Consider the following 25,810-nt stretch of genomic DNA (forward strand, 5'->3'; position numbering starts at 1 on the left):
CCTCTGTATATGCTTGATGCCCAGTGAAATTCAACTTTTTTGTGTTTTCTTGTATGCTCTGAGAATGATACAATTTATGGATCTTGCCTTATGATCCTGGTCACTATTTATTTAATGATTTAAGATGTTTCACAGCCGGCAATGCTACATCGAAGCTTCTTTTCCTGATCAATAACTGATTCACTAAGGCAGCCAAGCAAACTGCTCCTTGGCCAAATGCAACAGATCACCAGTTGGTGACTGACCAATGAACCCATTTCTACTGGCTGGTTCAGTCTCCAAACTAACTGGTCCAAAGGGGCTTGGGCTCCCTGCACATATAGTTTTGGGAAACTCATCAGAGAGAAGACCTTGAACTCCAACGTTAGAGGTCTATGGAGATTATTCTTCATCTGGTCCCTGAGGTGAGGAGCTTGGGATTGAGCTGGAAGAAGGCCCTGCTCAGACTCACTTCAGTGCTTCTCAGCCTTCTCCAAGTTGAGAATGCTTTCTGTTGTAATACGTAATTGCAGAGCCCCATTGAGGAGATAAAGAAAAATTTGGTCCTTTTTTGATGCCTTAATATAAGAAACAAGTGACTGCAAGTGAAAACATTTCACTTTAGCCTGACATATTGTTATGGAAAGATAAATTTAGATGGTTTTCCAATTTAATAATATATACATAATTAATTTAACCTAAATTTAAGTGGTTAGAAAAATTGGGATTTATTAGCAAAATTTCAAAAAATATGATATTTGGTTTGGGGATCATGTATGTATTAAAAATGCAGATTCAAATTTTACTTTTGTTACATCATCAAAAAAAATAAAAAGTGCTTTTATGATCTGATGTTTAGAATTCTTTAATTTTATGCTTTAAAAAATAATGGTTTACTTTTATAATTTTCATGTTTATTTTGAAATGAAGAGGTAAGAGAAAAAGTTTCAGAATTCAGTTTACAAATTGTTTTCTGTAAGAAATACATTCTGGGTGTGTATTGTTTTTATTTTAAATAAATAAAAAGGCAAAAATGAATATAAATTATCCCAACATTTTCACTTTTTAAAATGTTTTTTGAAGTACCAGAAACATCTCAATGTGCTCTGGAGAATTCTGATTCAACAAACATAGCGTATGAATCTCGGACCAGCTATGTCACGTGCAAGGCTCAGGGCAAAGCGAAAACATGGAGCCTCTTGTTCGAAAAGTAGGAAAAAGCTTTTTTTTTCAGTCTCTCTCTTGACTTGTCAAGAATTTTCATTTGCTGTTTGATGTTGCATGCCCTCGGGCACAGAGGACCTCCGTAGACCAGGGCAGACGCCCAAGGTGCCAGGGGCCTCGTCGGGTGACTCACATGCAGGATTCGTGCCTTCCCTGACCTTCCCTGCCAACAAGCCCGGGCCCCACTGAGAGTGGAGGGTGGAGGTGGCTGTGGGGCAGGCTGAGGAGGGGGAGGCCGGCAGGTTCAGGCACTGAGGACAGGGAGTGGGCAGCTGAGGACCCTTCCTGGAAGCCGAGAAGGGGCAGAGGTGGGCCTGCGCGTGAGCTGAGGCTCCAGGAACTGGGAGGGTGCTCCACTGACCCTGGGGGCTTCCTTTATTAAACAAAATAATTCAAAGGTAACATCGCTAAGAACTTCCAGATGGCTGCAGGGCGCTGTACCCCTAGTACAGAGCCCATCCGGGCATGGAGCCCTGTGCAGATGCCCTGGTTGCCCACCCAGAAGCTGGTCCCTTTGGATCTGAGAAAGATCACGCTACAGTGAAAATGCAGAGCTGTTACTATTTTTTATGCCATTCAGTTACCTCTTAAGTCTCAACCTTACTGTTGCTCATAATTCCTGTCTAATCAGCGGTCCTTCAGAGGTCCACACGAAACACATATGACTGGACAGAAAGTGTGAGAGGGGCAGACTACGTCAACAGCATGGCCATTGGCTAAATACCAACCGTCCCCACGTGTGCTTGCTCAACACCCACTGCAGAACAGAAAAGGTAATTAACTCTGATTGATTGTTTAAACTCCAAATGGAAACGGATGCTATTCTCACCTTAAGTTGTGAGTGAATCCTGCGTGCCTCTGTGAGCCCGATGGGAAGCCATGGTAAGGGAACGACAGTTCAGGTGAGCCTGGCTCGGTTCTGCGTTAGTCTGCTGTCCTGGTGCGATCACTATCAGCGCCCTCCCGAACCCAGTGCCCTTCTCCTGAGCCATTTCCATTCCACACAAAACAGCACGGCAATGTTTGAGGCCTCACCTGACTGCTGCCCTGACCATCGGGACCAAATATGGGAGGACACAACCCGCCTACTCTTCCCTCATTAAATCCGAAGGTGAGGGAACATCGACCAACAACAGCAAGGTCCGTGGAATGACTGCCGGGCCCTGGGAGCAGGCCTGGGCGGGGCAGGCTCGCTCATCAACATTTACGTGCAGCCAGCACAGGACTGAGTAGGCAGGCAGAGGAAACCAGCAGCTGGGCACCATGCCGCCCCCTGGGCCTGGGCGGTCTTGAACACCACAGAGATCCAGGGACGTCTGAGGGAGCCGCCGGCTGGGACGGGCCGACGGAGGACTGAGGACAGGACATCTGACCTCTCAAGGTCTCCATGGTTGCGAGTTCCGCAGAGGCGGGTAGGAGAAAGCAAAGCCATAGGAGTTGGCTTTCATGTGCCGGTGAGGAGACATTCAGAAATGATGACGATACCCCCGCTGTGCAAGAGCAGGGCTTCCTTCTGCACCACGCTGTCTGAACACCAGGCCATTAGCGGGTGGAACAAACAGTTCCACTTACCTCGAGACGCAGCGTTTACCTGTGCATCATGAAACGTCACAGCATCTTTCAAGAAAGGAGACACTTACCTCATTGGCTGTGTTGTGTGTTCCAACGATTCGGATGAAGGAGGCGGGCTGTCTGTCAAAAGTTACTGATTGCCAGGACCTGTGAGAGGAAGCACAAGTGTTGGCCTGGTTCGACGGCACAGGGAGCCCTGCCTGCAAACTAGGGAGGAGGGGCCGCTGTCCTGTCACCGGGAGGCCAGTGCTGCAGGAGGGTGGGGGACGCGGCGGGGCAGCGCCTGATGTGTGGCCGAGGGGCAGCAAGTCCCTCGTGGCCCATTCACGGCCTCCACTCTCATGCAAGACGGCGCTCCTCCCCTTCTGTGAAGGTGACCGGGGTCCTCATAAAGCTCTCCATAAACAAGCCCTAAGCGCAGACCAAGCTCATACTGTGACAAGAGCGAGGCCGTGTAACAGTGATCAGGGTTGGCGGGAGTTCATAAAACACATTTTCTCCGCTGTGAAACCAGGCCTGCCTCAGAACGCGGTCGGCTGAATGGAGGAGTCCGAGTGGGAACAGTGACTTCACTGAAGGGTTCTGGGAAGGATCAGGGCAGGAGCGTGGGCGAGGGAGGGCAGGGCAAGGGGTGGCTGTGGAGCCCCTCACTGCAGTGTGAACCCCGGGCTCTTCTGTCTGATCTCCCTCCCACCCCCCCATGCAAGTGATGGCACCTGGGGAAGAAGAGTCCCCTACCCGACGCGTGCCAGCTTCCAAACGCATCCATCCCCCAGACGGTTTATTCTAGGACTGCCCAGTCTCTGGGTGGGACCCAAAGCAGCCCCAATATTTTAAAGGCAATTCCTCATCAATTACCAGGGGCTGGGCCAGCTCCTTTAAAGCCCAGCAGAGCAGGCCTTAAACAAACCTGACAGGGGGGCTCTGGTCTGGGCTTACCCCACACAGCTCATCAGGACGCATTGGAGGACAGCGTTGGCACCCAGACTGTAAACGCCAATAATATTTCCTATAATAAATGTGAGGAGTTCACAGTTGCCTTCCCTCCTCCGCTCACACCGTGGAAATGCCAGCTGCTGGGAAGCTGTTTCCTGTAATTGTCTAATTACCAAGTAATGCTACCAAAGAAAATATATGTATCTGTGGTTTGTTTTTCCCCCTTTGGCTTCAGGTGTTCCATCTTCTCTCTCGCTAGGAGCCTCCCACTGAGACTGATTCACTGCTGCCTGGACACCAGGCCCCTGAAGGTCATTAAAAAGTCGTTACCATCCTGTGTGCAAAGTCTGTGCCTCTGCAAGCAGTTTTCTGGAAACAGTACAAGAGAAATCGCCATCCTTGTAAAAATGATATTATTCATACATGAAGGTGATACCATCTGACCATCCCCGGAGTTGGCACTCCGGGCCCATTTGCTCTGTCGGGGACTGTTTTGCTCCCAGACCCACATGGCTCTCTTGGGGAGTCTGCTGGGCAGGCTGGGGCCTGGGCTCTCACAGGCCTCGCTCTCACTTCCTAGCTAAGCTGTGTGACCGAAGACAGACTCATGGCCTTCTGGCAGGTCTGGGAAGCGAGGTGCCCACACTGTGTGGGGCATCAGTCCTATGCCCGCTGCTGTAGGAAGCTACGGCGCACACCAAAACGGGCCCACCGCCTGCTTCTGAGACCACCGCTCCAGGAAAGGGAAACAGAACTAGGATCAGTGACAACATCCAGTGACAACTGTTAGGTTCAAATCAGTTTCATAAATTAGACTGGGGTAGAGAGGGGCTAGGAGAGAAGGAGGTAAAGATTTTGTTCTTAGCTTTCTAGCCCTAGGCCTATCAGAGAAAATCTTCAAGTGCTTCTGGATATACAGGTGACATCTGACACTTGTAAGCTCACGGTCCTTGTGGCTCTGAGAGCCCAGGCAGGCCCAGAATTATGCCTCCAGTGTGCAGCCCCTCCTGCCTCCACAAGACAGACGTGGAGGCCCAGGCAGTGAGGGAAGCGAGGCCTCGGGTGGGCCGTCCTGGGCAGAGCTGGGCCCGCAGCCCATCTCCCGCCTCTTACGTACTGCAGTTCCCACCGTCTGCCCGTCTGCCCTTGTCCCCCTACCCCAGGCTCCTGCAGTGGGCTCAGGGGCTTTGGCACCACTGCCCCTCGCTTCTGCTTGGGGAGGCAGGGCTGGCAGGGCCTCAGCCTGAGCAGGAGGGAGCATTTGTGGAGTAATAAGATCAGAAGGCCTCAATTTAATACCAATCCTCCATTACATTACATTAATATCTAATCACATTAGAGTTCATTTTCACTAACACAGCCTGAGAGTTGAACAGATGATTTCATTTTCAGCAAAACTGGATACCAACCCTAAGACCAAAGCACCAGCAGGAAGGGAAGTTGGTTAGGATGAGGTAATGAGCATCTCCCCCTCTCAAAATATCAGATTCCATTTACCTTCAACTTCTTCAAAACAACTTTCAGTGCTGCTGGATGGGGAAATGGTAGGTGGCACTGGAGCGGTCATGATCACATCGGGGCCACATTTACAATCACTGTGCAACCTCCAAGGAGGCTGCCTCAGCCGAGGTTTCACAGGGCCAGGAAACTGTCACCATCATTTAGTCGACACAAAAGCTCAACGGCCATTTTTATTTTATTATAAATATTTCTACTTGCCAAGTATCCCGAATCTCTTCTTGAGTAGGCAGCATTCCCAGAAGACTAGAGCATTCGGGGCACGGCACCCACTCAGTTCAGAGCAGGACCTGGTACTGGGAGGAAGTGTCTGCACAGGAGCGATGGGTGTCAAAAAATACATGTGGCCTTTGCTTTGAGAACTGACACCGCAGACCGTAAACACTCACCGGCGGTCGATATCCCCACCCTGGCACTTGCTACCTCTCCACTGGACAAGTCACTCCCCTTTCCTGAGCTGTAATTTCCTCGTGTGTCCAAAGCTGACAAATAATACCACCCTCTGGTTACAGAAATGCATCCAGAACGAGGTGCCAATTCCATTACACTGCAGACAGGCACCCACACACATAGGTGTTCAAAGGAGACGTCTGGAAGAATGTTTGCCAAAGTGGTGTCAAGATTTTAGCTTTGGACAGAAGGATTTCAAGAGACATTTACTGTCCTTTTGTGCTGTTTGAATTTGGTAGAATGTATATGTAAGCACTGAAAAAAGTACCTAGCTTACTTAATACAAATAGCATGATACGAAGCAAGTGAAAACACCAGCACTGTATTGTAATGCAAGATAGTTCCAGTTGGCAGGGGTGACAGTCCAGACAGCAGGTTTTACACTTCCGATGAGGGGCGGATATCCAAAATATATAAGGAACTCATACAACTCAAAAACAAAAAAGAAACAATCCAATTAAAAAATGGGCAGAGGACCTGAAGAGACATTTCTCCAAAGAGACATACAAATGGCCCACAGACATATGAAAAAATGTTCAACATCACTAATCATCAGAGAAATGCAAACGAAAACCGCAATGAGATATCACCTCACCCCAGTCAGAATGGCTATCATCAACTAGACAAATAGTAACAAATGTTGGAGAGGCTGTGGAGAAAAAGGAACCCCCATACACTGTTGGTGGGAATGCAGATTGGTGCAGCCGCTATGGAAGGCAGTGTGGAGGTTCCTCAAAAAATTAAGAATAGAATTACCATATGACCCAGCAATCCCTCTCCTGGGTATCTATCCCCAAAAATCTGAAAACATTTATCCATAAAGACATGTGTGCTCCAATGTTCATTGCAGCTTTAGTTATGTTTGCCAAGACATGGAAACAACCAATGTGTCCTTCAATAGATGAATGGATGAAGAAGTTGTGGTATATATACACAGTGGAATACTATTCTGCCATAAGAAAAGATGAAATAGTGTCATTTGCGACAACATGGATGGCTCTTGAGATTATTATGCTAAGCGAAATAAGTCAGACAGAAAAAGTCAAGAACCATGTTTTCACTGATATGTGGTATATAAAACTGAAAACAACAAAAGAAGAAGACAAACAAATGAAGAAACAAAAACTCATAGACACAGACAATAGTTTAGGGGTTACCACAGGGTAAAGGGGAGGGGGATGGAAGGTGAAGGTAAAGGGGATCAAATACATAGGTTTTAATCCTGGCCTTTCAGGGATGAGAGAGAGTATGGCCCAGTGGTGGACAGGTTGCTTGGGTTTAAATTTCAGTTTTGTATTTTTATCAGCTCTGTGACCTTAGGCAAACTGCTTAACCTCTCTGGGCTTCAGTCTCCTCATCTGTAAAATGAGGACAATAACTATATAAAACTTTGGTGACGATTAAATTCTTTAATAAGTGTAAAACATTTAGAACAGTGCTGGCATATACTAGGTGTTAAAAACCCCAATAGTTGATATTGTTATTACTACTGTAATTACCATTCTGCCAAATGAACCCCTACAAGACACGCCGCTTCCCTGTGAGTCACCAGGTTTGATAGTGTGTGATTTAATGACTACTGCAGAGGTTCCAAGCAGCCCAAGGCACTGCCCTCAACGCCCATTTCCTGGAGGCAGACAGGTAGCCGGGCTTTGGAGGAATGAAACCAGTATTTGTTGAATACACTCCTAAGTTTGGCACCTGCCGGGTGCTAAGGGGGATCCAGGCAAGCGGTAGTGCTTGCCCTTAAGAAGTGTACCATCTCTGTGGGGAGATCAGCTATCCTTCTATGAACTAATTAGAAAACACCGCAAATGGTACGGTGGTCCCAACTTACAAATTGGTGGTGTTCCAAAACTTCCCTTATAATTAGTTGTTTGAAGCTTGGAAGCAATTTTTCCAGAGAAATAAAGCTATACATTTTGATTGGGTTCCCAGGCCCACCCATAAAACTTAATTTAACCCACAATGAGGCTGAAATATGATATATACAAAGTTAAAAAAAGGAAGAAAAAAATGATGTTGCCACAGTAGTAATTAAACAAGCCAGAAAAAAACAAGAGCTTTAAAACAATCTCTGAAAAGCTGCTGCTGAGGAATGAGGATTGAACGCTGTAATGAACATAAAACCATGGGGGTGTAGCTGGAATATGGTGGGTGGGCTGTTGAGAAGGAGGGAAAAGTAGGCCACAACCCGTCCTCCTAAAAGCCTCCCTCCGCAGACCACTGTGTGGTTTCCCAAGTGCTTTCCCATCATGACCGACCTCACCTGGTTCCCAGCACGGTCTGCTGGCAGGTGAACAGCCAAGCGGAGGCCCATTTCTGAGGTGTGGACGGGGCAGAAAGAGAAGGTAAGTTATCTGTCAACGTCCCAGAGCCACCAGGTCCGAGTCAACCACAGAAGCTAGATTTAGTGACGGTTAGTTTGTGCTTTAGTGACGGTTAGTTTGTCCACCAAAGGTCACGGTGAGAACCTTTCCAGTGATTGAGAGGCTGGGGCGCTGACTGTTCGCTGTCACCTGCGTCCCAGAGTATGACCGACACGTCACCTACGAGTTGGTGTCTAGCCTCGGGGCTGGAGATCACATACACTCGTGGATTACGAGCTGACCTCAGGCAAAGGACAGCTCCCTAAGGCCAGGTTTCCTGTGTGAAACTGGGGTGATGAGAGTAGAGGCGTTACATTTAGGGGTATGAGGAAACAGAGAGTGCGTGGCATATGGTACAACCACCGAAACTGTTGGCTAGTACTATTATATCTTTATATTCACATCCATGGACCATAGGAGAAGAGGCTCCGAAGGTGCTCCTTCCCTCCATATACATCACGACGGAGAGACCTAAACCACACAAGGTCTACTGACAAGCAAGGCAGAGGACACCACGTCCAGTGTGGGACGATACACACACAAAACCGTACACGTTACTCATGAAAAGACACATGCTTGTACAATATTTTTTAAATATTCTGGAAGGGGATACGCTGAATTCATGATAGTGGTTGTCTCTGAGGAGAGGGTGGGGAATAGGATTGCTTTTGGGGAGCACAGGAGATTCCCACATTAACTGGAATGTTTAATTTATTTGATTAAAATAAAAAAGACTTTAAGTGTATGTGAAAAATATTCACTACAGTCAATTCTGGGGATGAGTATGTTAGAGAATGTTCTATTGTTTTTTATTCTTTTCTGTATTTTAAATAGTTCTTGAAATAAATGAAAAGAAAGAGGGAGAATAAAGGGACTAAAACCATGGTCGTGTTTATGTGAGAAAGAATTTGCCAGAGGTGGAATTAAATAAACTGCAAATATAGAAATTAGGGAGAAGAGGGAGTGGTTCCCAGGTGGGAGAGTGGCTCTGCCAGGTGGCACCGCATAGGACAGCTGCACCTCTGTCGGGAGTGAGCAGAGGCCTGGAGAGGGCGGGTGGGGCAGGAGCAGAGCTGCCACCTGCAAGTGCAGGGTCTGTGTGAGTGGCTCTGGGAGAAAGAGCGCACAGGCCCTCAGGGCTATAGGAGAAAGGAACACAGAGAACGGCTTTCCATCCTTAGCCTTGTCCTGCCTTCTCCGGGGATTCTGTGGAACCTATGCCAAGGGTGCCTGGTCTTTTCAGCTCTTGCAAATTACAGGTCTCTGCTGCCTATGCTATAAAGAGAATGCAAATGTCAGAATTTTCTGTAGCAGACCTGCTGGACAGTGGGGAGATGAAACACGAAAGCATCTGGCCAAACTGCAGTAAAATAGGGCAGAAGGGTTAATCTTTGCTTTCTCCACTAAAAGGACAGGAAGGAAGTTTAATAAAGGTTTCTTATCAAATGTATGTGTTATAATAAACACATACATGAGCACAGAACAGAGAAAGGATGAGATGTTCCCAACTCTGTATGTCGACACCGCAGAGAGAAAACACACAGGAAGCAAGTGGATTCGTCTGCAAAACCCGAAAAAGGCTCATGTCCTCGAGCCCCAGCCACCTCTGGGGAGGAAGGTGCGCCAGGGGCGGAACCAAGAGTTGAAAGCAGGTAAAAGGAGCAGGTGGAGCGCCAATTCCCCTTCTTCCTGCATCGTGGGGAGGAGCCCCTCCCCTGGCAGGAGACAGGTTTTACTCGGGAGTCCTTGAGCAGAGGGTCTGGACTCTGGGGACGCCAGGCACAGCGGAGGGCGGGAACCTGAAGGGGGCGAGAGGGAGGCACTACATGGAAGTCAATGTGCCAGACGGAAACTTTTAGGCCCCTTCCCGCCCTCGGCATTCAGGCCACCGTGATCCAGCCTTCACCCCCAGGCAGGAGACTGCAGGCTCGGTATGGAGACTGGCCAGCCCAAGAGGAAAGATGTGGAGATACTGGTCTATCTTCCTTCTTTCTGTGCATTCTTCCTGCCATTAATATTTATCAAGTGCTTCCTATGGAATAGGCCCTGTTTTCGGTTCTGCTCCCACAAAGCTTCCATTCTAGTGGAAGAGACAAATTTATCAGAGTTAAAGAAGGGCTATGGAGAAACAGGAAGCAGTGTCAGTGGACTGGGAGGGACACACTGCTTTAGGTAACATATTTAAGGACGTTCTCTCTGGTACAGTGACACGGAGCTGAGACCTATGGAGGAAGTGGCCATGCAGCGGGAAGAGCGTCCCAGTGAGGAGGAGCAGAAGGCAGCCAGGGATGGGTAAGAATGAACGGGCAGGGGTCTCCCCCTGAGACATCTGATCCCTGTCTGATGACCTTCAATGAAGCCCACAAAACCATCCACATACAAAAAGCTTCCAGACAGCTTTCTCAGTACCTAACTTTTAAAGGTAAACAGCCAGGCAAGGATCATCAAAGAGTCTAACATGAAAGATAGAGACCAAAAGCAAACAGAAAAGAAAAATAACTCAGAGGATATAGGTATAATTCAGTTAGCAGAATAAAACTTCAGGAAAAAAAACCCCTGTGTTACCTCCAGAAAGATAAAAGAAAGTATTATTGCATGTTGAAATAAGAATAAAATGATAGGAAAAGGAATACTTGGAGAGCAAGGACATGCTCTTATAAATTAAAACGGTAAGTTGAAATAAATAATTCAACAAAATAGTTAGAAGCTTAAGTTGAGGAAATTTCCCACAATGACAAACAAAATGACAAAGACAGAAAGTAGAAGAAAAAGGATAAGAGAATGACAGAATCAAACCAACAGGTCCACTATCCAATTAGTAGATGTTCTAGAAAAAAAGAGTGGAGAAGATATGAGCTAGAAAATTGTCGAAGTAGCACGAGAAATTTTCCCAAATCTGAAGGACTGAAGTTTCCAAGTTAAAGGGGCCACTACAATAAATGAGAAAACACTCACACCAAAGTGTATGAAACTTTAGAAGATCTAAATGCTTCTGGAGGGGGGCAAAGCAGGTTAAGATAAAGATGTAGGAACCAGAGTCGCATGAGATTTTGTTTTTCTTTCTTTCTTTTTTTAGGAGGGCGCAGCTCACAGTGACCCATGTAGGGATCGAACTGGCACCCTTGGTGCTACCAGCACCATGCTCTAACCAACTGAGTTAACCGGCCTCCCCTCACATGAGATTTTTAAAAAGCAACACTGGGAGTTAGAAGACAATGGAGCCCTTTGGTCTATTAGGTTGGTGCAAAAGTAATTGCAGTCCGGCCCAGTAGCTCGGGCGGTTAGAGCTCCATGTTCCTAACTCCGAAGGCTGCCGGTTTGATTCCCACATGGGCCAGCGGGCTCTCAACCACAAGGTTGCCAGTTCAATTCCTCAAGTTCCGCAAGGGATGGTGGGCTCCGCCCCCTGCAACTAAGATTGAACACGGCACCTTGAGCTGAGCTGCCGCTGAGCTCCCGGATGGCTCAGTTGGTTGGAGCACGTCCTCTCAACCACAAGGTTGCCGGTTCAACTCCCGCAAGGGATGGCGGGCTGTGCCCCCTGCAACTAGCAACGGTAACTGGACCTGGAGCTGAGCTGCGCCTGACACAACTAAGACTGAAAGGACAACAACTTGACTTGGAAAACAGGCCTGGAAGTACACACTGTTCCCCAATAAAGTCCTGTTCCCCTTCCCCAATAAAATCTTAAACACAAACAAACAAAAAAACCAAAAAAAACAAAACACCAAAGTTCATAGTTACCCATTGTTTCTTACAAAATCTCGTATGTCAATTATACCTCAATAAAAAAATTAAAAAAAAAAGTAATTGCGTTTTTTGCAATTATTTTTAGCCTTTTAAACCACAATTACTTTTGCACCAATCTAATAAATGCTGAGGGGAAAATTCCCAACCAGAGGACTATTCCCAGTCAAACTATCATCAAGTATTAGGACAGAACAAAGAAACTTTCATTCAGGCATAAATCTCAAAAATTCACCTCCAGGTCATTCACAAAAAACTACTGGAAAACATGCTCCCCAAAAACAAAGTATTAAACAAAGGCAAAGAAAGTTATGGAATCCAGAAAACAGAGGATCTGGCATGGAACAGAGGCGAGGGGACTTCTGGGACGATGGGGAACAGCAACCGGCCCAGATGCAGAGGGACAGCGGGGGCTCCAAGAGGCCTTCTCTAGTGGGACAAACAACCTGATTTACCGGAGGTGTGAGACCAGGTTCAGGGAATTCGGGTCACTCTGACAAAAGTTAGGGGGAAGAATTCGTGCTGCATCTATCTCTGTCTCTAAATATAATACTAAGTCATTTTTAACCCCAGGAAAAACAAATGAATGAACAAAGAAAGGTGATCATAACAGAGTATGTGGCTTAGCTCTGAACGCCAGTTACACAGTCATGCTATGGCTGTGGTAAATGATACAATGGAAAACAGTGACGTGCCTAGAGTGGGAAGATGGGGACAGGAAGAACATAAGTATACTAGGTCTGACAAGTTCGCGAGCTTCTTGCAACGATGTTGCTAAACTTTTTTTGACATCAGAGGAATAATTCATGAATTTGTACCAACTGGACAAACGGTTAATCAAGTTTACTATTTGGAAGTGCTGAAAAGGCTGCGTGAAAAAGTTAGACCACCTGAACTTTTCGCCAACAATTCATGGCTCTTGCATCACGACAATGCACCAGCTCACACGGCACTGTCTGTGAGGGAGTTTTTAGCCAGTAAGCAAATAACTGTATTGTAACACCCTCCCTACTCACCTTATCTGGCCCCCAATGACTTCTTTCTTTACCTGAAGATAAAGGAAATATTGAAAGGAAGACATTTTGATGACATTCAGGACATCAAGGGTAATACGACGACAGCTCTGATGGCCATTCCAGAAAAAGAGTTCCAAAATTGCTTTGAAGGGTGGACTAGGCACTGGTGTGGGTGCATAGTTTCCCAAGGGGTGTCCTTCAAAGGTGACCATAGTGATGTTCAGCAATGAGGTTTGTAGCATCTTTTCTAGGATGAGCTCATAAGCTTAACTGTCAGACCTCATAAATGCAAAGTGGGAGGGCAAAAAAGCTAAATTCCTATTTTCCAAAATAGGAAAACAACAGATGATTTTGGTCACAGAATTAAGAAACAGAATAAGCATATAGTTTAGAAACATGAAGGTACAGACCAAAAGAAAGGTCTAAAAGAAATGAACATGCTTGCCTCAAAATCTCAAAGTGTGATTGCGTGCTATGATGGACAAGTGGCGGGACACAGGCCTTTCACACACACACTGCCGGAGGAAGTGCAAACTGACATACACCCAACCAGCAACATTTTCAATGTGCATACCCCCGAGAGCTAGCAATTCCTCCTACATCACGTTAGCTTATGATATGCTCCCAGCATGGGAACAGAGCAGGAGGAAGGGCAGCACGGCAGCACTATATGAACAAGAGATAGAAACAACCGAAATGCCTGTCACTAGGGACTGTCTCTATCCACACTAGGAAAGACTATGCAGTTACGCAGTGGGGTGGGAGGACACACGGACACACACACACACACACACACACACACACACGGGACAGGAGGGGCTCTCTAGAGATCTCCAAGGTATAGAAACACAGGGACAACACATACATTTGTTTATGTGTAAACTATCATCTCTGGAGGAAGAGGTGAGTGGAAAGAAGACATTTCACTGTCTGTACTTTTTAATTTTTAAACTATATTAAATGTATTTTCTTTGAACGTATTATCTTTTCAAAATATTAACATTTTTAAAGACAAAAAGAGGAAAGAAGTTGCCTGTGGGGAGTGGAACTTGGGGTAGGAAAGGGTGAAGCAGAGGACTGCTGCATTCTGTTCTAAGCCTTGTAGTTCTACTTGATTTTTAAAACTACGTGCATATTTAACTTTGATAAAAATAAAAAAAATTCAAAAGTTTTTTTAATTCAAAAGTTAAAACACAGAGACAAGAAAGGGAGCAAAGCCTGTGGTGATGTGGAATAGAAAGGATACCTTGTTTTCCCCAAAATAAGACCTAGCCGGACCATCAGCTCTAATGCGTCTTTTGGAGCAAAAATTAATATAAGACCCGGTATTATATTAATTATATTATACCCTGTCTTATAATAAAGTAAGACTGGGTCTTATATTAATTTTTGCTCCAAAAGACACCTTAGAGCCGATGGTCCAGCAAGGTCTTATTTTCGGGGAAATACAGTACGTGGGGAACAGATTTATTTACAATCTTTGGGAACAGGGCAGCAAGGCAAACATGAACCTTTGAAAAAGATTCTGAAAAAGGAAGGAAATACCAAAGGCTGTCCTCTATCAGCTGAGCTTATGCAGCGATGGTGGTGCCCTTTCTGAGCAGTGTGACACGGGGGCGTGAGGATATGAGAGGCTGTGAGTGAGCCTCCAGACTGGCCTGAAGAGACCATTGTTTCCGAGAGCCTCGCGTGCTGGCCCCACGGCTGCCTGCCATCCCTCTGAGCAACTTGTTCTTATTGTCTTCTTCAATCTTGAGGTGGGTGGAGCACAGGCATCTCTTAAATCATATCTAAAGCTGTGCCAAGGACTGGGCACATGAGGGAGTGTCTTCCACAACACTGGGGGAGGTGGGAATCCTTATGTTGTCACAGCGCTCAGCCTGGGCCCTTTCTCGGCTGACTCCCAGCTTGGGACGCCTTCACTTGCTCCAGAAGCAGACGGAGAGAAGGTGTCCTGTGCAGGAGAGTGGCAGGCAGCCCAGATCACTTAACCTCTTCCAAGGAGCTCCCTGGTCCTCAGATGTCTGACACGGTCTAAAGGAAGCCTCGGTACAGGACTCACTGTCGAATGTGGCCCCCAGGGGAGAAAGTTCTTTTGTCTCGCACGATGCTTAACTGGACAGTACAGCTGTCTCACTGCTCTGACTTATAGAGAATTCTGGGCTCGCTCCATTCACCCTGTCTGTCCATCCATGCAGCAGCTATTTATGAAGAGGCCTCTATGTACCAGGCTTGGAAAAAACAGTGCTAAGTGTGTCTCACCTGACTGCAGACCTGAGGTGGTTAGGAAGCACCAGGATTAGTGATTATTTATTCACATGCTCATCAGCCAAATGCTTACTGAGAGCAAAGGTCACACATGGGAGGCTTACAGACACATTTTGCTGGTTTACTGAGTATTGTGTAAGATTTGAATTAGCTGCCACTTAAAATTGGGAGACTTCAAATGAAAATACAAATCTCTGCTTTCTCTTGAAAACCAGATGGTCGGGCATCCTTGGGCCCTCTTTGCAGCAAAGACAGTACTGGCTGGAGCCGAGGCGAACGTGACTGGACCCAGGCCCCTCTCTATCACTCCCCGGGGCCTGTCCTTGTCTGCTGTATTTGCTCACTTCACCCACCTGGCCCAAGCAGGGGGTCAGGTTTCTATCACAGCCTTAGAAAGAGTTCAGGCAGCGGCAAAACGGAATGAATTCAATTTCTAACTCCTCCATAGGAATCCCGCCACTTCTAAAATTCTTTGGGGATCTAGCCTCAGAACTGATATAAAAATTATGTTTCAGTTAAAAAAAAATCGATCTTCTTACACTGTTCTCTTCTTGGCCTTGAGACAGGTACAAGTGAGCTTCTAGGAAGGACGTACCGCCTGATCCAGTCTTCAGCTGCAGCTACTTCCTTGCTCACATGTCTGGTGAGTAGGTTATCCTGTGGAATTCTAAACATTCCAACTCCAGGCTGCGCCTCAGACCAATTAAAACTCAGAATCTCTGGGGGTGGGCCCTGTGACAGTCTTGTTTAAGCTCCTCAGGTGATTTCAAGGTATGGCCAGGATGGCACCCTCCCTCCTGCTGTGGATGGAGCAAAAGATGACACATGTCATCTTTTGTTCTAACTACAGTCCAGATCAACCCTCCCCTAGTTTCCTCCTGCCCCTGGGATTTCTGGACCTGGGTGGGCATTTGATGCTTCCGGGCTGAGGGGAAGGAACTTCAGGTCTCTCTCTGGTAAATGCACTTGCCTTTACAGCTCCAACGTGAATCGGCCTTGGGTTTTGCTTTCCCTGCTCACAGCATAATTTTCCCTTTTGGAATTATCTCCTCTCTAAGATAAGGTCGGGACCCTCCTGCCAGCTCCTCAGATGAGCTGAGCTGAGAACTCTAACCCTGTGGCAGGTGTGCGTCCCGGGGACATTCGTGGAGTGTCTGCGGACGTGGGGAGATGTGAGCAGAGGGGTCTGTGTTAACAGTCCACATCGCACTCAGTCCCCAATCCCCAAGCCCCCACTCCTGCCCTCTGCCATCCAGCTCCTTGATCCCCTCAAGGGGGCGCAGTAATGGATGATTAGCATTCCAAAGCTTGGCTTACATCCTGCTAGCCCATCATATTTAATTACATTTTAACTATATTCGTCTTCCATAATAGCACGAACATAATTTAGATAATTATCTCTCTCTCTCTCATTCTCTGACTCTGTCTGTCTCACTTAGAGCTCCTTGCAATAAAAATCGCTTTCTCGGCTCAAACACATAAACAGACTCTGGGGCCAAGTGCTTTTCTCTCTCTCTCTCTCTCTTGCAGCAGCTGTGCTAAGAAACGCAATGGTTTTGAGTATCATGCAGAAAAAAAGAAAATTCATGTTTCTTCCTGCCTCTGCATTCATGTTTGTACACAAGCGGTGGCGGGAGCTGGTGTGTTTGGGTGTGTGCGCGTGCCCAGGCCCACACACAGCTGCATCTGGCAAGAGCGTTTGTGTGGTGTACAAACATGGGAGGCCTTGTCAATCAAATTAGTGTCTGTAAAGCACCTTCTCGGTCTGGCATTTCTTTCTTACAAGGTTTAATGGGTTCCCTTGCAAATTTAAACTCTGTTGAAACAGTTCTAAATGTCTGGTCTTTTGAAGAGTTCTTCCTAATGGGGTTTCTGTCACAGCTGGATCTTATAATTAATGACCTTTGTCCTTGCCTATTGTCTGCCTCCTCCAAGAGACTCAGGCATGAGAGAGAAACCTGGGCCTCTTCCAAGGGAGAGCGTGCCTTGAGCAGTAGCTCTGCAGTAGTCCCTACAGACCCTCCCAACCCCAGTTAGGTCACAGGCCATCTGACTTCCTCAGTCTAATAGCTACATCTCCTTCCCCACTCAGGGCAAAAGCGATTCATTCCTCAGGAGACTTTGTTTATTGGTTTCTTTGGTGGAGCTGGCCAACGGAGTGAGCTTTTAAGGTACAAAGATTTTCTGTGGCAAGCTCACACCTCTAAGATTTCTGAACAAAAGGGAGTAAGAAGTGGGTGCAGAAATAGCTACTATCAAAGACAGTCTTGCCCAAAGTTGAGAGATCTGGGGCCTGAAAGAACGTGAACAAACCATTTCACAAGGCTCAGTGCAGAGGTGGGAGGGCCTCACCTCCAGTTCTCCAGATTCCGTCCATGTTCTTGGAGCTCTTGAAGGCTCGGACAGATATGGATTTTGTATCAATATCCACTTTGGCTTAACCTTGTCTGATATTGACAGGTTATCCCTTAGCTGACGATCAGTTACTCGTCTTCTTCAGACAAAATTCATTGCTCAAATGGTGCTAGGTCCACATCAGAGACAAAACGCAATTTTTTTCCCCACTGCAAAATAAATACTAAGGAGCCCCTGCACCAGTGAGGTGTAACAGGCAGAGGCTGGACAGGAGTGTGTGTGTGTAGTTCACAAGCAAGGGGATCCTTGCTGCCACTTGTGTGGGAAGCCAAAATTCCTAGCTGTCTCTGGAAATAAACACTCGGACAGACTTCAGGGGCCAGACAGAGTATGCTGGACCACACTGGCCAGCCTTGTGTTGAGTCCACTAACTGACCCTCCTGTTGTGCTGGAGCCCACAGCTGGCTGGTGGGCAGAAGGAAATCAGCAACCTGCCAATTCTGGCCGTCTGAGTAGTAACTCTTGGCCCACCAGAGACATTCAAAGCCACTCAACATGGTGACCAGGAATGGTTGTGGCGTCCTGTCCTTAGAGGGGAGCCGGCCTCCCTTGGAGGTGAAGGGAGAGGAAGGTCTCCATCCATGGCACAGGTTCTGGGCTAGTCATTCCCTTCTCTTTGACAGCAGCTGGGTAGAATGACCTGGACCCAGCCCTGGGGATGTCATGGGCAATTGCCTACCTGGGGCTGTGGTTTTGTGTGCTGGGAAATAAGCTACGTTAGGCCAGGCCGGTGGTGGGGCGAGGGGACTTAGGTCTCCTCCCTCCCAGCTCCACACACTCTGAACACCTTGATTTGCTACATGTCGTTTTTAGGGAAGCTCTTACTTTTGTTCTCAGTACCCAGCTCAGGCGCTTGGGAATTGTGCTGACATTTGCCTGAAACCTAAGAACCACGAATGGATGGAAACGCTGGCAGTGTGGTCACACTTCCTGCCAGCAGCAGCTCTGGAGGCTGGCGGGAGAGGGCAGTTTCGGTGTGCTGCTCCCCAGAGGTCTCCCTGTCCCCGACAAGCACAACAGAATTACTGACTGAATGACGTGAGTGGCTCCTTCAGCCCATGAGGAGAGCAGCTCACTCTGCAGAGACGGCTGCCTCCGAGGAACGCGCTGGCTCCTTGGCTCTGTGTGGCCGTCCAGCTCCACTTCCACTTCTCCCCAGAAGCACACTGTCTCCAACATGCACACTGGAAATGTGAGGACCAGGCATGGGCAGGAGCCAGTTTTTAAATGTTAAGAATCTGGTGACTTCATTTCCTAGTGTTTTAAATACCAAGTGCATTTAGAACACAATGAGGACTAAATGCCCCCCTGAATTTCAGGTTTAAAAAAAGGGCTGCTTTTATGAAATTCATGCCCAAAGTCAGTGGAGAACAAAGCCTAGCTCTGACCTCAGAAACCCACTCCAGCACACAGAGCTAAGCAAGCCAACAGCTCTCCAGAAGGACCGCCAGACATTCTCTGAATCAAACCCGGCCAATTTCTACCCAAAAATTACACTAAGCCCCTGCGGATATTTCAGATCTGATGACATGCCAAATTCACTCAGCAGGGGTATAGTCAGTACAAACTTAAAAATAGACTCTCCCTTTCCAGCCATTTAGGGCCTAATACTTGCAGCTGAACAGGTAAGAAATTGGGGGCAATGGGGAGAACTTTAAAAATCTCCCGAGTACAGAGAAATGTTTCTCTATGATGAAAACTGTGGCTCTTAGCACTAAGCTGCCCCAAGACTAGCCTAGAGCCACTTCACGCACGGAATCTCGAAGTGTGAGCTCGGTAATGAACAGGTAGCAAGTGTTTGTGGCAAGTCCCATCAAGGCCTTTTCCAGAATTTGCATAAACTGCCACATTCGACACAATTAAAGCAGGACAGTGAATGGCCTGCCAGCTGATGGAAGGCAGTGCAGGGCATCTTTCTTTGGGACATTTTCTGACAGTAAGAAAGTTGAGTTTAAAAAAATCATTTCTTCCTCTTTCCAACACTTTTCGTGATAAAAAACAAATCCCACTACCCTCATCGTGGTGTTGGTGACTTTCTGGGTCCAGCCTTTGTTGGCTTAGCCCTCCCTTAAGACTTATAAGAGGTATGTGTTCTCTTGCAGCCCCCTCACCCCGTCTCTGTGGGCTGGTTCCAAGTCACCCTCTGACCCCTTCCCCAGAGTCTCGCTGTACACTGGCCTAGACACAGGCAAGAAGGAACTCCCCTGAGACCCTGCTCTGCCCATCTCAGGCTTGTCAGCCAGGCTGCCGTGTGGCATCGTGCTGGTGTCACAGTGCAGGAAGGAAAAAGGCAGCCTGCGGTCTCCCTGTGAACTCACAAAGCACGGTGGACAATGAGACAGGACAGGTGACAGCCAGGGCATGTGTTAAGTACATAAATTAAGTTCAATATTTTAGATGCTTTATGACACAAAAGTCAGATGCCCACACAGGTAGCAGGATTTAGCTGGGCCAGGAGAAAGGCTGGTGGTATGGCGGCCGGGGGTGATCATGGGATCATTTTTCTTAGCCAGAGGAACAAAATCAGGGAGAAAGAAGCTGCACAAGAGGCACCTCACTCTTTGGGATGAATCCTGATTCTCCTCAGGCCAGTAACCTTAGCGATTCCTTCCCCATACTTTCTGAACCTAGGCCGTGTGCGTGCGCATCAGCGAGCACAAGATTTGATGCGGTGGCTTTCTTAACACCTGCTTTGAATTTTGTTCATGCCCCCAAGGCTAAGACATCAAACAATGACTTCTTTACTACTTCATAGTAAACAAGCAGCCTCCAGACGCACAGAAATATGGCTTCCTTTCAGGGTGTGTTTCAATCTACCCCTAGCTATTCACAGCTCTAGGCCCCTGCCCTCAGGGTTTGGCAGAGTTGAAGGTAGATGTCAAGAAGTCAAACCACATTCAACAAGGTTAAAAGTTATCCTTGGCACATGGAACTCTCCTGCAGTGAAATACTGTAAGGCTGTCGCTAAGGCTCAATCAGCTTATTTTTCGGTATTTTTTCTTGGGGAGGAAGGTTGCTGGGTGAAGGGGATGGATGTGAAAACTGACCAGTAACTCTTTCTGATTCCATTGTCAGGCTTTAAAATCAGATAGATCAGCTATTAATCTCAGAAAGCCAGCAGTGAATGTGTGCAATAAATTTGTCATCATTTTATGAATAAGCTCTCAGTCATGAGGGCTTACTGTCTGGCAATTCACCTTTTCCATGATATTTTCTATCACTTGTATTTTGGAGCGGCTTAGAAAGAATATTATTTGTGTTCCTGGAGATCGGAACATAAAAAACCCTCCGAGTGATGGAGAGGTACAGGCAGGCTTCATGTCTGCCCCTGGGCACACCGAGCAAACAGTTTATCGATGCTCGAGTGAACACTGCTAGGGGACAGGAATCACTCTCCCGGGTCCAGGAGGACATGCAGCCCCTCAGCAGCTGCTAATGAAGGCCCTTGTTACCGCTAGAGGACGTTGCACTTGCCATTGGCTTTCTGTCAAAGACCATCAAATAGAGCTGTTGGTAATCACAGCTGGCAAGTTGTTTCGTCAATAGTTTTGAAAAGTTCAACCAAGTGTGTGAAAGCACAAAGTAGATGTTGCGAAAGTTGCTAGACAATTTAGTCACCTCCCTGTTTTGTTATGGGTCTGCCCCCATCAGGATCACACTGGTGTCCTGCTGGGCAGGCCTGAAGGACTGTGGGGTCTGAGAGGGAGAAATGGATGATATTTCAGTCGTTTTGTCATTCAGCTATTTTGTTTTTTCCCCCCTATCAAGTCAGCAGAATTCTAGATCTGAAACTCTGTACTGAGGAGCCTTTAAACGAGAGATGAACCACCACCAAAACCCCCCCTAACACCATTGCTGCTAATAACAGTTCCAACCCTTGCCTAAACACTACCCCAGGGAAAGGGCCCTCCGTATCCATGTTAAGGCTTTGGGGAGAATATATTTCTGCCCTTCACTCCTTGTGAAGGACCACTGCTCTATTCTATACCTAAAGATGACAAAAGTCCTCTTGGAGCCATTTCTTCTGGATGTGACAAAATACCGTGAGAGGGAGCCACACTAAATTGAGAATGCAATGGACACTGTACAGTTTGTTTTCTCAGAGCACATGACTGGGCTGGAATATCCATCTTGGTGTTTATGATTTTCACTTTCTTGTCTTCAATTTTATAACCTTTGTGGGAAGGATCGTAACTCCCAACTTGGGGCCAAAAGGCCCTGTTAGCAGGTGGGTCTGGGTTGTGAGAACACTTTGGGGAGCACTCGGCTGGGACCCCTTTCTGTAGCAGTGAGTCTAGCCAGATGATCTAATGCGCGTCCTACAGAAACGCAGCATTTGGCAAACACAGGTTCCCTCTGAGGATCTGAGATGCTGGAACTCCCGAGTCTGGTCCCTGGATAGATGGTTTTACCGCATGTATGCTAATGGATTTACGTCCTGTACTCCTCAATTCTGTTACGTCCTCAGGATGGGAGTGCTTAGCAGCTGGGGAGCATCTGAAGAATTTGCCGCGGAAGCGGAATGCTCACTGGTCCTCGTGAGAGAACCAACACGCAACGACTGTGCTGTAGCTGTCACTAATACCTTCGCTGTCAGCAAAGAGTGCAGCAATGACCTTCTACAGAGAACGCCGGCGATGCGCTCGTTCAGGGCGTCCCACAGGCGGGACGGGGGGAGGGGGTGTGTGCCCATATTCTGACGTGCCGTTTCAGGGCGTCTCAAACTTGAACTCCAGCATCGCCTGGAGCGTGTGCCAAACAGATATGGGGGGACAGTGGGACGGGACCCACGGGGTTTCTGCCTCAGTAGGTCTGGGCTGGGGCCTGAGGGTTGGTACTTCTAACATGGTCCCAGGGGATGGTGGTGGCCTGAGGGCCACACTTGGAGACCCACTGGTTCTAGAAGATAACAAAGACAAGCTGAGGCTCTAGTAGATGAAAGGCAGTGAGTTGGGAAGATCATGGGAGGTTTTAGAATAAGGGAATCAGAAGAACTCAGGAAGGTAATTTTAGTGGCGGTGAGGACGAGAGACTGACACGGAGGTGATACCGTGGGAAGGTTCCAAATCCAGCTTTCAAAAGTACTCCATAGGTATCCTGGCCAGGAAGCGAGGTCTGCTGGCCAAGGATTACTACTGGGGGAGGAATTACGGTGGAGCAGGAAGTCCATGAGGCAGGAGTCACGTGTCTGAGGTTTGGCCCAGGTTCTGCCACTCACTAGCTGCAGGGCCGTGGGTGAATCACTTCATCTCTGGAGTCTTGGCTGTCACACCTGGAAAACACCTATCCTGCAGGTAGTTAAGAAGGTCCAACGAGGCAGAGGCTGGGAGAGCATTCTGTAAACTGCCACTATAATGTCAGGTGTCCCTCTGCTGCCACACCTTGAGAGTTCCTGCTGCAGGACCTGCCTGACTCTCTCTTACTTGCAGACTCTACCTGAGCCCTGTTTCCATCTTATCCCTAAGGGCGGGGGGGTACGGGAAGTCACTCAGCAGCAAGCGGGGCCCTACTCTAGGTCCTGCTCTTGTGAGCTTGAGTCCTAAGAACTGGCTCTCACCTCACTCCGGGTAATTCAACAAGCATGTCATACCCCTGGTCCCAGCAATTATTCTGTACTCAAGTCTGTGCCACTCCCAGGGTCAGCAAACTTTTACTGTGAAGGGCCAGATGGTAAGTATTTTAGGCCACACAGCTCCCTGTCAGATATTTCTTTATTTTTTAAGAACTTCTTTATTCTTTAAAATGTAAAAACCATTCTAAGCTTACAGATCAGACAAAAACAGCCTATGGGATGAATTGGGGCCTGACCTCTGCTCTGTCCCTTCCTCTGGACACCCTATGGTCCTGCCATAACCTTTCCAGTCCTCCTCGGGCTACAGTCTGTTTCTGAACCCCAGTTTCCAAGGCAGGAACTTGCCTGGAATACTCCCTAAGTGACAGACTTCCCTGAGGATTGCTTGTCCTGCTCTTTACCCCTTCCTACTGAAGAGGCCTTCCGGAATATTCTCTTCTGTAGCAGTAGGTTGGCCCCATGTCCAGGTCCCAACTTTCCTGGTCTGGAACGTCTACTGCCGACTGCCTGGGTTCTGCCCGTTAGGCTGAGTGTGTGAGGCACGGACAGAAGTTCACACGAAGGACAGACATAGTGAAGCTACGATTGGGCAACTTCATAAAGGAAACACTGGTTATCTTGACTTAATTTGTTTTATTCTTAAATCCCCACGATCAATAGATTGTATATTTCTCAGGCATGAAAATTTAATGACTAGTTATATATGACATTTACTTTGTCTCTGTATAAAGTTTAATTTCTAGTCACATATGACATTTTATCTTTCTGATCAGTGGAAAAGTAATCCATTGTTGAGTGTGACTTTATAGACAGATCACTGTTTCGTACAGATTCTGCTAGTGCCACCGAGACGGCACCAGGTGTGGTGACACGACAGCTACTGCTGACTGACTAGCTCTTTGTGCAGGTCTAGTAAGAAGCAGCATGTATCCAAGTGCTGCTATCTGTTCCTTCAGAAGGAAAATAAGGACATTGCTTTGTCACTTTCTCTTCTTTGGACTAAATATTCTCCCCTTACAAATTAGCCACCTAACTCCAGCTTCTTCACTTTCATCTTTCTGATGAATCCCCGGATTTGAAACTGTTCCAGTTTTGTCATACCATCTAGGAGTTTTGTCATGCATCTCCCGTGTGATCCAACCTTGGAACACTCCACTTGTAAAGTTTTGTTATTCACCATGAATGAACAAGGCCAGGTGGTCTTGAGATGGGTGAGTGTGCCTACGGTAAATGAACCCAGCAGCCACCAAAAGATGCAAAAGCAGACAATGCTGGCCGTTTTTACCATATGGCTCACCAATGGCATTTGTTACACCTTTTCATAAACGTGATAGCCTAAAATAGATACACAAATATAAATAATTTCAAACACAAAGGAAGGCATTCAGTCAGCTACGCCTGCCATCTCAGAGACACTCTCCAAAGGGCTGACAAATAGACTATCTTTGGCTAATTTATATTAAATGTGGTATATCAATGTTATTTAATACATTATTTATCATGATAATATGGTATGTCAGATTCAAGGGCTGACATGGCAGTCTGTGCTTAAAATACTGAAATAAACAACCGTGGAAGTGAATTTGTTAAGCATCAAGATGATGGACATAAGGCATTATTAAAAGCACACCAAAACATATGATTTACAAAGGAAGAAGACAAACAAATAAGCAAAAACTCATAGACACAGACAATAGTTTAGTGGTTACCAGAGGGTAAGGGGGTGAGGGGTGGTAGGTGAGGGTAAAGGGGATCAAATATATGGTGATGGAAGGAGAACTGACTCTGGGTGGTGAACACACAATGGGATTTATAGATGATGTGATACAGAATTGTACACCTGAAATCTATGTAATTTTACTAATGTTGTCACCCCAATAAACTTTAATTAAAAAAAGCACACAAAAACTCTAGTGCCCCAAAAGTCTTGATTTGACTGCTTCATTTTACATATCAAATTGTTGAGCACTTAAAAAAGAAAAGAAATTTAATGGAAAAGCAGTCTACTTCTTAGGCTGCAGTGTCTGCCTCTATGGTTGGGGCAGTGGAGGTGGGAGCGCATGAGCAGGAAGCCCGGCGTGGTGCGTGGTGAGGACAGACCCCTGGAGGGTGAGCAGGCCCCACCTCCCTCTGCACTGTGATCCTTTGAATGGTAGTTTACTCTTGACTTTCTTTGAATAAGCTACTTGGGCAGTGAGGCAAGTTCCTTACCACCCCAAAGTAGCTCGTCCTTAAAACACTGCTGATAAGGAAGGGGTATAACCCACTGGTGTTCTCACTGGGATTTGAAGCTATCCTTTCTGCATGGTGTGACAATATACACTTATACTGGCCAACAAGGGATCTTTTATTCAACTCTCATAAAGTTTTACAATGTATGATTCATTTCAGAAATGAGACTTGATAATACAGATTTATCACAACGAGAAGCCTGCCTTTAAAATGTGATTTAATGATGCCGATACTTATTCACTGACATCTTTATAAAACTGTTAGTGTGGAAATATATTTATCTTGTTGAAAATAATTCTTCCTTTTTTACAAGTGCTCTACAATACAAGAGCCATACGTTAACACTGTAGCAGAAAGAAGAGCTCTGGCACCGCCGGGCTGAGGGACGGTGGCACCGAGCGCGGCCTTTTTCAGATTTCAGCTATACTGCCAGGCACGGCAAACACCTCCTTCTGTCCAACAACCTCCACCCATGCGTGTGAGTCCTCAGCTCAAGGCTGGTACTGTAACCA

The 25,810-nt window shown here is 46.9% G+C and overlaps 1 protein-coding gene across 1 annotated transcript in view; it reads right to left on the reverse strand.

Annotated features, from left to right (window-relative positions):
- The window catches only part of BTBD9 (BTB domain containing 9), a 383,611-nt gene that overhangs the window by 19,793 nt on the left and 338,008 nt on the right, over positions 1-25,810 (reverse strand). Inside the window, exon 10 of the mRNA XM_033103686.1 lies at positions 2,844-2,922. Coding sequence (XP_032959577.1) covers positions 2,844-2,922 — 79 coding nt within the window. The remainder of the gene's footprint in view (positions 1-2,843; positions 2,923-25,810) is intronic.

The sequence above is a fragment of the Rhinolophus ferrumequinum genome, chromosome 3 (assembly GCF_004115265.2).
Source record: "Rhinolophus ferrumequinum isolate MPI-CBG mRhiFer1 chromosome 3, mRhiFer1_v1.p, whole genome shotgun sequence".
In the NCBI taxonomy this organism is placed as follows: domain Eukaryota; kingdom Metazoa; phylum Chordata; class Mammalia; order Chiroptera; family Rhinolophidae; genus Rhinolophus; species Rhinolophus ferrumequinum.